At 41.0% G+C, this 12,593-nt stretch overlaps 1 protein-coding gene across 3 annotated transcripts in view; it reads right to left on the reverse strand.

Moving 5' to 3' along the window:
* Astn1 (astrotactin 1) overlaps nucleotides 1-7,696 on the reverse strand; it is a 296,448-nt gene extending 288,752 nt beyond the window's left edge. For 2 of the 3 annotated variants that reach the window (XM_013520987.1, XM_005374905.2), the window contains exon 1: nucleotides 7,049-7,696. In XM_013520987.1, coding sequence (XP_013376441.1) covers nucleotides 7,049-7,331 — 283 coding nt within the window. In that variant the 5' untranslated portion in view covers nucleotides 7,332-7,696. The remainder of the gene's footprint in view (nucleotides 1-7,048) is intronic. The other variant, XM_005374906.2, reaches the window with a different exon arrangement.
* Nucleotides 7,697-12,593: the final 4,897 nt, after the last annotated feature.

Genomic DNA, 12,593 nt, shown 5'->3' on the forward strand with positions numbered 1-12,593 from the left:
GATTTCTAAACAGCAAGAGGATCTTAGGTAAAAACTAAGAAAGCTGACTCAGTGTGGACTTTTATTAATAATAATGCGTCAACACTATTCTTCAACTGTGGCAAATACGTCACCCTAACGTAAGATGCTAATAAGAGAAGAATGCGGCTGTGGGGTATACATGAAGTCACAACAATTTCACCAGTTCTTCCATAAGGTTAAAATATTTCTATATCATTAATTTTTAAAGAAAAAAAAAACAAGAAAATCAAGTGCTGTCAGAATCTCTGAGGTCCCTCCTCTTTTGTTTCCCTTTCACATTATCTTCCTTTTCCACCAGATATAAAACCATCCTTTCTTTTTGTTTCCTTCCTTTTCATGAACATTTTACCACATTTATCTGTATGTATTTTTTTAATTTATACAAATGAAATACCACTTACGCATTTTTCAGTTAGTTGCCTACTCTTGCTTACCTTTCTTTGTCATGTCTACTCATAACAGTAGATGTAGCTGCAACTCATTTATTTTCATGACTAGGTAAGATTCCATTAATGAATGAATTGCCTTGTTTGCTTTTAGTTTCCTGGGAATGGCTGTTTCTAGATTTTATTGACAGTAATGCTACAAATATTCTTCTGTTTACATGAAATATCCCCTATGTAATAAATAACTAGAAGTGAAGGTGCTGGATCATCAGGCATGCACATTTTCAACCTCGTTGTTACAAAAGTTGTCATATCAGTTTAGATTATCATCAGCAACAATTTAATTTTTCTAAATTTTTTTCCTGGGAAACCTTCTGGAGATCCACAGAGATATTTTTTTTTCTCCTCAAAGTTTTAAAGTGTATGTGATTGCTTAGAAAATATCATCTATTTCATATTTGTAATAAAAATAAAATGATGATAGATGTCAAATTGTAGTACATTAGAAATTGCCATAGGCTTTAACTTGTCCTGGGAGATTAACTTGCTCAAAATAGAACTTTTTCTGCCATCTGTGTGCATATATTTGAACTTGGTATAAAGTGAAAAATAAAGACTTGGCATGTGCATGCTGAAAAGGTGCCAAGTTTTGTTCCCATTAACTGGCCTTAATCTGAAAAACTACTACCTTTTAGGTTTAATTACATTCAAAGGAAGGAGGGAAGGAAGGAGAGAAAGAAGGATGGAGGGAAAGAAGGGAGGGAGGGAAGGAGGTAGGGAGGGAAAAAAGAAGAAAGGGAGGGAAAGGAAAGGAAGGGAAGGGAAGGAAGGAAAAAGGGAGGGAAGAAGAGAAGAGAGAGATATATATACACATACAGAGATGTACACATTTCAGGAAAAGAATGATAGTATGATGTTTCTTCAATAGATAGTGTTACCCTCATATGGGGAATCTGAGAGGTTGTCATACATTGCAGAAAATCCACTACGCTGTTGGCCTTTGAAAAAAAGAAACTGAAAATGCACATGCAGCAATCTCAGTTACCAAGGTTACCTAAGCAGCAGCTCACCATACTAATAAATCTCTGAAAGCCAATGGCCACCATTTTGAACAACTCTTGTAATTGTGGAGGTGAAAGGTAACTGGTATGAATGGCATGATGTCTCCATAAATTTATTATTAAAATATTTGAACAAGGTTTTGTTTTCCTTAAATGTGTGTACAGTTTCAATGGAATATATATATATATATATATATATATATATATATATATATATATATTCATGCGCTCTATAAAACAAGATCTCAATCTCGCCTCCAAAGAGAAATTAAGAAATTAAGTTTGCATTTTACTTTTCCTTCATATACTCCAATGACTTTAATTTAAGCCATATCAGCGTATCTAAAAGAGGATCTGAAGTGTTCTAAAATTCATCACTCCTGCATTCAAAATGCTTTTGAAGTAAAAATCTACATTTCTGTAGGGAAGTAATAAATAATAACCCTCTCAATACTATAAATTTGCACATTCTGCACATACAAGTTACCTAAATGCTGAAGACCCCGCCTTAAGATTGCTGCCATTCATTTTGGCTCGGGTACGGCTGCCACCCTATACATCTTTATTTACAATGTAGGCAGCTCACTGTAATGAAGAGCAAAAAGAAAGGAAAAGAAATATATTTTAAAAATTCTCTTCCAATGTGAAGACGGAAAGATGTGTTAAAAGAAGGTAGGGATATTCGGGTGTTTTAATTGCTCTGATTAGTCCAAAGTTTACCAGTAAGTCGTCATTTAAAGCCAACTGAAAAGCTCAGTAGGGTTGGAGATTTAGCTCAGTGGCACAGCACCTGCCTGGCAAGCATGAGATCATGGTTCAATCCCCAGTACCAATAAAAAAGAAAAAAAAGTTCAGTAGCCAGGTGCAATGGTGCACACCTATAATTCAACACTCTGGAAGGCTGACGCAGGAGGACTGCAAGTACAAGTCCCCCCTGCTCAATTTATGGGCACAGTGTCTTTTGTGTGGCTCCAGGACCCCCTCCCTGTGGTAGGTCCAGTTTGCATTTCTGTACAGCCCTTCTTGGGAGAGCACCAAACGTATTACTTATCTTCATCCCCAGGTCTCCTGCCTTGTTCATTGGATCTGTGGGTACCAGAGTATATCCCAGGTACACGAAAATATAACTACTCTAATCTGACAACTAGGAATGAAGTAAGAACTCCCATATTCCTCTTCAGTAAATACATCTACTAACGTAAGTATTTCTTGATGGGGTTCACCTTTTCGAGGCAGGCTTGTTTGACAAACCACTCAACAGTGAAGACATTTAAAGGGTATTTGCGCAGAAACCATCAAGGACTCCTCTATACAAAGCAGTTGCGTGTGCTGTCTCTATGCTAACCATTGCCAAGGCGCCTACTCATGAAAGAGAACAGATTTTGAAAAATTTTAGGGCATATATACTGTAGGTAAGAGAAAGCCCTGAGTGTCATATTGACCTAATTTCAAATGAACCCTGAGTAATCATTTACCCTTCCTGATCTTCACTTTCCTCCAGCGTTGGAATAGGTGGCAAGCCTAAGGTTGACACCAGATTTGTCTTCGTAGCCTTCCCTGTTAACCACGACACTGGACTGCTCCAGACGCTTTACACATGTGGCAACTTACGACGTCTTTTCACACTGATTGATTTCTCTTCAGGAATACTTTCTTCCATCAAAGACCATGGCAGCTAAAGAAAAATTCCAAGGCACAAGAGAAATAGCTTTCTTCACTAGATTTCATCCATGCAAAAGCTCCATAGTTGGGCCTGAAATAGAAGGGCACCCCCTTCACAGAGTCATGAGATTGATAACTATCCTCTTTCACAGCACAGAAAAACTGGAGGCCACACTTCAGGTTAATGCTTCATCTCAAGATCAAATATGCCTCCAAAGCAGAAGTGCCTAGTTTTTGAAAGCTAAGATATGAAATTTCAGTTGAAATGTGAAATTTTAGTTCATGAATTTGGCAAGCCTTTAAACTCTCCTGAGAGGACACTAAGGCTTATGTACCTAAGTACTTTAAATTGGAAATTGCAGCTATTCTGCAACACTTTAGAGATTTTTTACAACACATCTGAAAGCAGTTTAGATTACCTGGCTCCGAGCTGCAAGATAAGCACCATAAAGAAGAGGGTCAGCCTCGATACAATTAGTATTTGTGGGCAGGTTGGCAACCTGGAGATAACATGCTCTGGACTGAAAGCTTTCCAATTCAAAACTGTGGGTAGCTAAACGCAACACAACTGAAAATCACATATCTGGTCCTTGTACCACAATTTGCAAACCCCACGTCAAAGAAAAGAACATGTAGATTCCTCCTCTTTGGCAGGGATTATTCTATAGCAAACCTGACATGGGTGATGGCTGGGATAGCATCTGGGAGCGGAGCTGCATGGTTCTCCATGTTAAGGCAGCCCTCCCTGCCTGAGGTGTGTGCAGAGAACCATGCTCCATGCTCCACAAAGTCTCCACCACTCTCCTAGCAGAAGCCTACTCAGTTCCACACTGCGGCACACACATGCCATCCTCATATTGACCCCATATTGACTACCCCTTCGAAATGCCACCATCCCTTCAAAAGTTTTCACCTCTCCTAGACAAAGCCAGATCTGATCTACCTTCGATTTCATTCATTTGTGCTTAGTTCTGCTTAGTTTTTAACGCATGAAAAGAGCACAGAGGTGAGGTGGGTGGAAGCCTGCCTCTGGAGAGTAGGGAAGAAAGTGCCATGACTGTAGGATTTAGAAGACAGAATGGACAACTGCTAGGTAGGAACCAAACAAAATTCCTTCTCAACAGAGGGAACAGTGCACTCAAAGCCTAAAAGCAGTGCTGAAGGCCATGGCAGAAGTGGAAGCCAACAGGCTTGAAAGGTCAACCTCAGCACAAATTTTGAGATAGTCCTTGTTTGAAATGAGAAAACCCTTGTCTGCCTCATTGAACTGATAGGACCTGATCTTGAAAACAAAAGGAAAGCAAAATTTGCTTTTGTTGTTTGTTTATATTTCTTTTTTTCACTCAAAGATGTGAAAGGTTCTGATTTTGGTCAAGGGTCCTTGTCACTCTGTCAAATCTACATCTTCCATGCAGTCTATTCCCATTATGGAAGCATTTCATTAACATCCACACCACGCAGCCAGGTATGATTACTTACAGCTCTTATAGGTATCTTTTGTGTTTCCAGTGACTAGGGAGTGCCCGAAACCAAAAGCTTTTTATTTTTCTGTCTTCTAGTCCTGAAAGTGCTAAGCAAGTGCATGCTTAGTAAATTCTCAGCACTGGTTTACTGATTCCTCCAGGAATTACAATAAGTAAAATGAGTCCCAGAGAAAAGCTCAAGGAAATCCTTAACCTAAAGTTACATAGCCCTAACTAGTGGCCATAAATGAATGGATCTAAGACAACAAAAGTTAACTTTGAAAGCAACTATCTTTGAATTTGCTCCCCATGAGCATGGACTCCTCTTTCTTTCTGGCCTGGTTGGCTCCAGTAACCAATCTGAGATTCATCCCTGTTCCTCTTGAGAATATCAGGCCAGAAGGATTAGGCACCAGGACATCTCTGATTCTGAGTATATCCAGCTGACTGGAAGGGTGTGGGGGACAATTGATCCATTTTAAAATTACATCCGGTCACAAAGTGAGTGTGCCTATGCCTATGTGTAAATGCCAAGTTGCAGAAAGTTACCATAGCAACCAGAACAGGGTGCTGCAGTGGTAGCTCTGCTCGGAGGTACAAATACCCATTTTTAACATCTGAGCATTTAAAGTGCACATCAGATCCTGACAGACATACTGGGCTCTCGCTTTGGTATTCTGCAAAAAAGGAAGTGGGATTTTGAATACCTGCTAACCCAACCTCCCTTTCCCATCCACATACGTCCTTCTTCCTGTACAGTAAACAATGCATGCAGAACCCAAAGAGCCTCTTTAGAAAACACACAGTTCTCCACACTCGCTCTTATAGATTAGCATGAACAGGTTGTACTTGCACATCAGCATGACTTCCGGACAAAATTTACATCTACTGAATAACCCAGCAATTTGTACATTGTAAGGAGTAGCATATCCACAATGTTCGCATACCCAGCCAGCCCCTAGTTTTTATTATGTTATTGGTATTTTAATGCAAAAATAAATAATCTTATCAAGAATGTAGGTTAGTATTAAGGACTCAACTGAGCTGCACTCCAGGGACTGTAAGTCAACTTTTTAAAAGACCAGGTAATTTTTGAAATTACTTTTCCATAGGGGTTGGAGAGTGAGAGTTTACTCACCCACTTCCTAATGTTTTCACTGTGAATAAACTTGCAAGGAAGAGCAAGAGGGAGAGATGCTAGAATTTGATATGTAACTCCAACCTTCCTCTATCTAACAGGAGGCCATGTTCCTGCAAAGCGAACTGCAGGATCGAGGGCAGTAAGTCTATGTGACTGTGTCCTAGACATTATCATCTGTGTGTTTGTTTGCTAGGATCTAGGTACCAACTCACGGTTATTTTTGAATTCTCTCCTGGACAAAATAAGAATATGTACAACACTACTAAAGAAATGAATTGCATGGTAGGTAAGGTGAGAGATACATCTGCACAAAACGAAGTGGAGAAATTTGGCTAAGTATGTCACATGACGAACCTGTAGTACTTTGTAAGATGCTACAGCACGACCACATCTTTGCAACTTGGTAAGGAAAAAGAAGGATGGCTTCAGTGATGTATGCATTCTTGAAGGGGTTTTGTAGCCTAAGAAAATGACAGTGGAGGTACCAGAGGAGAGAAATGTAAACAAACAAAGGAAAGGCAAGCCTTTTGCTGAGGGAGGTCATTATGCTTCTCTTAGGTAGTTCTGGGAACAAAGAGAACATAAGAGACCTGAGTTGGGTGATTTCTTTATCCCAGTAACTGAGATGAGACTTGGAGATGTGGAGGTGGCTGAACTAGGGAGTTGCTACACTTTGGCACAGAGGCAGGACTTCCCGGGATGAACACCTCAGTGTACAAAACTTGATCCTCCCGAAGAAGGGCAAAAAGAAAGGGCTGTCAAGGAGTGCAGCCTAGAGATCCAGCCATCCAGCCATCCAGCCATCGCGCTTCGGCCTGCACCTGTCTGACAAAGAGATGCCAGAATACTTGTTTCTAAAGGCCCAGGAATGGCTGTGGGAGGGTATGGATGCCCTGGGGGTGTGGAGCAGAGCTGAGCATGTGGTCAGGGAATGAGGAGAGGACTGATGGGAGTTGAATGGAGAGCAGACAAGAAGTGCCTTGTGATGTGTTCCTGAATAAAAGCTGGGTAGGAGGGCAAGGCTGGAGAAGGTTTCTCAGAGACTCAAGCAACCTGTTCCTTCGGGGTTGGGCAGCTGAGCAGAGGCTGAGGGCCAGACATCCAAGCTATGGGGGGCGGTGGGGGAGTCAGGTGCACTGAGGCGCTAGCCTGCAAGCGGGTGTGGAGATACCTCGGAGCCGGCGGGCGGATCCCGGGTGGTAGAGGTGGGGGATGGGGAGGTCGGCGGCGAGTGGGCGTGTGGAGCAAGCCGGAGTAGGGGGTGGGGGAGCCGGTCCAGCGCCTCTGGCAGCCTCGACCTCCCCCGGGACTCACCCAGCACGAAGTAGGGCAGCTCTGTGTTCTCCAGGTCGTCCACCACGACCATTTCTCCAGGGAAGTCGTTGCGCACAGAGAAGAGGAGCTTGGGTTCGGAGGCCGAGGGGCTGTGCATGATGCTCAGGTCGTTCTCGCGCAGGAAGGGCAGCGCCGACACGGTGATGCTTTTGAGCTTGCACTCCAGCTCCTTGGAAGCATCCACGTCGCCGCCGGCCGTGGCCAGCACCGCCGCCGGCCCCCAGCAGCAGGCGAGCAGGGCGCAGAGCCGGGCTAAAGCCATCTTGAGCCCGGGCCGCCTTCCTCCCAGCGCTGCGATGGTGGGGGAGGAACGGGCGGGAGGAAGCGAGCGGGGAGGGAGCGGGCGGGCGGGAGGCGGGGGAGGCTGGGGAGGGTCGGGGAGCCGGGAGAGCCCCGACCCCGGAACCAGGTGCCGCGGGCGGGCGGGCGGCAGAGTGCTGGCTCCAGCGCCGAGGTTCGGAGAGCCCGGGCTCTTTGTCTCCTGCAGCTGCTAATCTGGGGAAAGCAGAAAGGAGGGATGGGGTGCAGGGAGAGAAAAGGGGAAGGAAGGACGTTAGGAGGAAAGAGGAAAGGAGCTGAGGATTCTAGGGAATCAGGTCAGCCCCCAGCTGGCTGCGGGTGCTTCTGCCTCTCCTGCTTTGCATCCCCCTGCACGAGCCGCTCTAGGCTATTAACAGCGTGTACTGCATTTTTAAAAATTCGTCTTTGCAAAGCACAATCTTCCCTGTCGCATCACCATCTAAATGGCTCAAGAAGGCACACACAAGCACACACCTTATAGGGCTCTTCCTCGAGCAGGGGTGTGTGTGTGTGTGTGTGTGTGTGTGTGTGTGTAGATGGTCTTTCTACAAGAAGATTCTCCTAGTGATTTTCTGGACATAATTTAACCCCCCCCCCCTTTTTTTTTTTTTTTTTTTTACTTTTTTTCTCCCCACACTAGTTAGTTGGATTTTTCTGTTCGATAAGTGGGTGCTGATATAAATCCACATATGTATAGAATGCACTAACTGCATAATATTTAAAGAAAATATGTGCCATGTGATATAAATAATAAACAACGAAAACCAAATTCAATGCACATCATACACTTAAGCAGGAGATCAGAAGTTTTACTTGCTACTTTTACCTCTTCGTTTCATTTCTGTCACAAATGTTATGTACAGTAACTACTTAACAGATGATTTAAGGAGTGCTATAACTGATAGAACAAAACAGACTTAGCTCAAAGACTTGTTGAGTCTTTAATTTAAAAGAATCCCAGGAAATGGAACAGAGCTGGGATAAAATGTATGATAAAACTATAGTTTCCAGACACCCTTAAAAGTAGAAAACTAAAGAAAGAATATTCCTGGATGTGAGCAAGTTCAATCCTTACTCAGTCAAGATTAGCAAAGGAGAGATCTATAACACTTTGTCTAAGAATTCTGAGAAATAACAACACGACCATGAAAAACCTATGAAAGATCTGTTCCCTATAGTGCTGGGCAGTGTTAGCTTTTTAAAATGATGACCACGTGCAATAAATAGTGGTGTAAGTTAAGGTTTGGGAAATACCTGAATCTGATATTTAACTGAGCATTGTCTCAGATGACAACCCCCAAAACTTATTTCAAAGATATGCTTCTCCAACATTATATATTCGATGTGATGTCGATTTAAATGCTAAGTGCTCTAAAGACTATTGAGTTCCCACTCTCTAGGAATTTGGTGCACCACCCTTTTTCAAAAACTTTTTCTTCAGAAACAGTTGTATTCTCAATCTACCTCTTGTAAATTTATTGACGTGTTTAAATATATATCCTTTAAAATGTAAAAAAGTGTGCCATATATCTCACAATTTAATCTAGTTGAATAGCTGAATAGTTCTAACTACCAGAATCAGCCATGTTTAAGATCCCAGAGATCTTCTGCTTATCACCAAAAAAGCATACACTTTAAATTTAATTTTAAAATCAGATGTATTCAAGAATTAACCCAAAGTACACTGCCATGTGTCATTACAAACTATTGCAGAAAAGATATATTGGCTAATGATCTTTTGAAAATTCATCTTCATCTTCATTGCTCCCTTAAGAGGTACTGAAGGAGACAGATTTCATGATGTCTCTTTTACTACTCACCAGCCCCCAAAAAAGCATTAAGCATAAATAAGCAAAGTTTTGCCATTGAATAATTAGAGTAATGCCAGGAAAACACAATAAGTCCTGGAATATGAGAAATAGCATGAAACTACCAGATTAACTATTTCTCCGATCTTTCACTTACTAGATGAGGAAGCCGAGGGCAGTGAAATAGAGAGATGCTTTACAAGACCAATCTACAAAGATGATGTAAAGCTAAAACCACAAACAAGATTTCATGGCTCACAGTAATTCAGAAAACACTTGAGCACTTACCATATGCTGGACATTAGTCTAACAATGGGCAGAGAAATGCCCCTCTTGCTTTTAAGTAGCATGTAATTTACTCTCAGTTTGAAATGCTTTCTAATTTTCTGAAGTCTTGAGTAATGTTAGAAAATTCAAGTGAAGCATTTGGGCATAGTTTTCTACAAGTCAATAACCAATCTTCTTAAAATTTATATTGTGTTGGGAATATTTGGAAGTTGGCCTCCACTATCTCAGGCCTTTGTAGACCACTCTGTCCATGGAAGAATCAAGCAACCAAAGCTTTGGAAATAAAATGAATTTTCTCCAGAGAACTTGATGCTTGTAAATGTGGTATAAGGTCACATAGTCAGCTCTTCAAATAAATAACAAAATAAGTCAAGCACGGTGGTACATGGCTGTAATTCCAGCACTCTGGGAGGCTAAGGCCGGAAGATTGAATCTCAAGTTGGAGCCCAGCTTAGGAAATTTAGTGATTTACCAAGATCCTGTTTCAAAATTTAAAAAGTGCTGGGGATGTGGCTCAGTGCAAAGGCCATGGATTCGATATCCAGTGCTTCAAAAATAAATAAAAAGATAGATGGATAAATCCCTAGAGATGGTGGTAGATGTTGCAATTGACAAAACCAAACTGTATCTACTGGGTGATAATTTACATTTAAATGAGATGGGGTGGGAAAAGAAAGGTTTGCATCTCAATCATCACCTTTAGGCCTATGGTGTGGTGAAACAGCAGATGTCTCACCTCTATAATTTTCTTATGTGGAAGTGAGTTTGGGCCATTGTTATCTGCAGCTGCCCCATCAATCAAATGTTTTCGATCATCTCTGCTTACATCATGGACCACAGATAAGGTATTTTGCAAATATTTACGTTTTTTAAAACACTATTAAATAGCAAGGACTGTTGTCTTCAATTCTGACTTTCTTTTTAAGTCTGCCTTCCTGTATTTAAATCTCAGTGTCCTTTGACTCTTACAATAGCTTTTGATGGCTTTTCCTAACATCAGCCAATTCCACACACAGATATCAGCTTGATCTTCCAGAAATCTTGCTTTCCTCATGTCAGTCTAGTTTTCTTTTTCCTACAAGTTTGAGTTCAAACACTGTGGATTGGAAATCTTCAGACTTTAAATCTCATACTATTTATGCCCCTAGATTGAGTTGCATCTCCTTCCCTTTTCACCAAACACATACACACACACACACACACACACCACAACCCCCACCCCACCCCACCCCAAGTGAAGCCCACTTCCTATTTTTCTGTTTTCACTCCTCCTCTGTTATTGTGCACACCTGGAATATAACCCTCTTCATTTTTCAGATTGTCCCATCCTTTCAGGCCAATCTCCAACTTCATTCTGCAGTAAGAATTTCCATTGCTTCCTTTTTTCAGCTCCTCTCACTGAGCACTTAGTGACACGTACACACCCCCAAGAGAGCAAGGGCTATTTCCAAATATAAAATCTTTCATTCAGTATTTTACTTGGAAAATAGAAATAATGATGCATAATTTTAAGGCGGCTATGAGGAAGACTCATGCTTCTGCCGCAGAGTATCTGAAACATTTAGTTGCTGCTCAGTAGTGACTGCCTTTGCCAGCATCACTTCAGGGAACTATTTAAAGCAGAAAGTAGACTTCAGAGTTGTCTTCATAAGATTTGCTCCATTATAGTAGCCTAAAGTGAATTCAATGATTTATACTCCTCAGTGCTTACCCCAGGAGAAATGATGGCATATATGATATATATATAGAGATAGATATATAGATATATGTGTATATATATACATATAGATATATGTATATAAATATGTATTACAGGAACATTCCTAGCAGTATTCATAATAAACAAAAAAAGAAGAAACAGCCCAAGTATTTATCAATAGAATGGATAAATGCCACATAGTCATGCAGTGGAAGACTGCACAACAATTGTAAGAAGTACAACAATTCCATGGATGAATCTCCCAGGCATAAGGATGAGTGAAAGAAACATGACTTGAAGAATACATACTCTAATATTCTATATGTATAAAATTTAAGATCAGATAACATTAATCTTTAGTGACGAGAGTCAGAATAGTAGTTTTCTCTCCGGGTGGAGAGTTCTGACTGAAAAAGGGTTGAAGTATGTCCCTTAAAGTCCTGGAAATGATGTGGGTGGTGGTTATATGAGTACGTGAATAGGCAAATGTTAATCAAACTATACACTGGTAGAATCTCCAACGTGTATTTTTAACTCATCAAATTTTAGTTACATGGTTTAGAACACCATAGTAGAACAAAGCATAGGTAATTTTTCCTTTTGCAAGTTGCTTTCATGCCTTCCAACTCCACTCTTCTCCCCTTTAGAAATTTTAAAAATTTTAACTGTCTTTCCATTACAATTGATATTCTTGGATCCAGTTGCTCACTCCACTTACATACTCCCTTATGTTATTTTACAATGTTGACACCCAGTGTCTTATTACTAGAGACAAGTCAGTGGGCTTTTGTCTCTTGGAATGACAGAAGTAAATAACTCAGCAGTTGAGCAACAGTAGATTTAGACTTCCACTGCTTCACTTGTATATTTCATCATAGATGAAGAGCTGGAGGCCTTGTAGGATGACTATTCTCTGGCATGTTTTATAGCATAGGCAAACATACCTGCAGGATGCAGAGGAAATGCCCAATTTGTGTAAGGGTCAGAGGAAGGAATACAGGTGAAAATCAGGTGTAGATGCAAATGAGAAGATGCTACTGCTGATTATGCTTATTCATATATCTGGATACAGTTTTTAGATAATCCAGATGGGTATTGCCTTGACATTCACTTGACCTCTTCATTCTTTTATTTCTTTCTATTTCTTTGGGAAATAATCTCTGATGTTGTTCCCCATTTAAAGAAATTAAAGTGAGACTACATGCTGAGTGTATATTCTTCTCTCTGTATTCCCCCATCAAATGACATTATGGGATGCTCCCAAGGTTTTTGGTCAGTCCCAACCCCTGGATCTTCTGCTATATTGGATTTTTTGTCACAAGGACCCTCTCATACTTTTGCCAAAATTTAGCACATATGCTGGTTAGTGGGACATACTTGTTGTACACTTTCTTTAGAACATCAAAATTCGCGTCCTTCAACCCCAAAG

Source organism: Chinchilla lanigera, unplaced genomic scaffold (genome assembly GCF_000276665.1).
Source record: "Chinchilla lanigera isolate Chin_1 unplaced genomic scaffold, ChiLan1.0 scaffold00005, whole genome shotgun sequence".
Taxonomy (NCBI): domain Eukaryota; kingdom Metazoa; phylum Chordata; class Mammalia; order Rodentia; family Chinchillidae; genus Chinchilla; species Chinchilla lanigera.